The 1,926-nt window shown below is 38.5% G+C and overlaps 1 protein-coding gene across 1 annotated transcript in view; it reads right to left on the reverse strand.

Annotated features, from left to right (window-relative positions):
• The window catches only part of AK9 (adenylate kinase 9), a 137,262-nt gene that overhangs the window by 37,645 nt on the left and 97,691 nt on the right, over positions 1–1,926 (reverse strand). Inside the window, exon 25 of the mRNA XM_023512441.1 lies at positions 280–499. Within this exon, the coding sequence (XP_023368209.1) occupies positions 280–499 (220 nt within the window). The remainder of the gene's footprint in view (positions 1–279; positions 500–1,926) is intronic.

Raw genomic sequence — 1,926 nt, forward strand, 5'->3', positions numbered from 1 at the left:
AAAAAAAAAAAAAAGGAGTTGTAATACTGTGCATTTACTGAAAAACGTTTTCATACTCACTGTAGTATTAAAATTAGAAAACTCCATTTCTGTGAGGACCACTTTATAATTTAAATACTTGCTGGGCTTATTTTTTATATTTTTTGCATTATTGGCCAGGGCTAGGTTTGAACCCACCACCCTCGGTATATGGGACCTGCGCCCTACGCCATGAGCCACAGGCGCCATCCACTGGCTGGACTTATTTCCTCCCATACACATTTCCTGGATGCGCCGTACCTTGATTTTCGCCTTCATGTCTTTGATGAGTTTTTTCCTTTCTGATTTCTTCTTTTGTTTCTGTCTCCACTTTTCAAGTTTGGAAGGAAGGAGACGATCAAAAATATCTTGATCATCAACTTGCATAAAAATGGCAGCATCTGGGAAAAATCCACGCTCCCCTAGAAACTGGGCCTCCTCGGGAAATCGTGGGAAACCGTCTAGTATAAAACCTGTGGAGCTAAGTGGAGATTTTTTGTAATTTACTTTAATTGCTTAAACTATGATATGATAAATACAGATTTAAACGTAAAAACTGTGTTGGTAAATCTCAATTTTATATAAGGTAAGTAATTAATAGTTTAAAAATTCATAGTATATCTTTTATTTATATAAATATCTCTAATTGTATACATGGTATTTCTTCTCCCAAATATACCAAATTGGATTAAAGTTATAATATTTTACACGTATATTTGTAATATAAAATTGTAGTCAGTTAACAGACAATTTATATTAATTAGATGTTTACAGAAAGTTATGAAAGGATCATAGGAAAAGAGAAAATAAGTTCTCTTGTATCTATTAGGCTCGGCTTACTTAGGAGGAGAGCCCAGCCTAAGGGCTGTGTCACCCTTTGTGTAAACAGCACCCTGACTGGCCCATCTTTAGCAGGAGCCTTTACCTTGAGTGCTTTTTGTTCTAACGAGGTGCCCTTTTACGAGACAATTCATAACTTCTTCCCTGGATGTCTTTGTAACTGATGGCAATTATTAATGGCTCCCATGTGTAAGATGATTATATTTAAATGAGACTGTCTGACTTGCCCAAGTAGGATGGAACATTAAGGATCACGAAAATAACTGGAATGTTAATACGTTTTCTCTAGGGAGCACGTATAAAACAACGGGGCTTTGAGAACTGAGCTTTGAGAGAGCCAACATGGGTCTCTTTTAAGTCTGGTTGGTTATCCTGCTTATCTGAAACTTGGTTTGTTTTAAATGTTTATGTTTAAATAGATGTTTTCTTCTTAATAGGAAGAGGACGTTCATGAACATTGAAAGTCTCAGCCTTCAAAGATGTTAATTCAAAAATATTAACTTTTCCTTTCTTATGACGAGGGCAGATTTCCATTTATTGGCCGTACTATACGTGTCTTGTTCTTTAGAGATGCCTGCAGTGTAGTCTCTTCTGGAAGGAGCAACTTCACTCCTACTACTCCAGCTGTCACTGCTTTGTCAATGACTTCCAAAGCCTTATCTCTACATTTAACCTCTCTTCTGAGTTTTGATTCAGAATTTTGCACCGTTTCTCCATCTGAATGCCCTCCAGGCATTATGGATGCATTATACTTTCAAAAATCATACTCCCTGTTACCTTACCAACTGCTCTTTTTTCTGACCCAAACTCCCGTGGCCTTTGGACCTACCCTCAGCTCCCTCTTGCTTTCCACACAGAGTAGCTGAGTTCTGGCATGCCTTCCTCCATACTCAGCTTCCATTTCTACCACCACCCCTTAGTTCAAGCCCTTACTACATCTCCTCAGGACTAAGACAACTTTTATTATTTTATTTTATTTTATTGCATTTTTTGGCCGGGGCTGGGTTTGAACCTGCCACCTCTGGCTTATTGGGCCGGTGCCCAACTCCTTTGAGCCACAGGTGCCAC

This window comes from Otolemur garnettii, unplaced genomic scaffold (assembly GCF_000181295.1).
Source record: "Otolemur garnettii isolate 467f Iridium unplaced genomic scaffold, OtoGar3 scaffold00002, whole genome shotgun sequence".
Taxonomy (NCBI): Eukaryota; Metazoa; Chordata; class Mammalia; order Primates; family Galagidae; genus Otolemur; species Otolemur garnettii.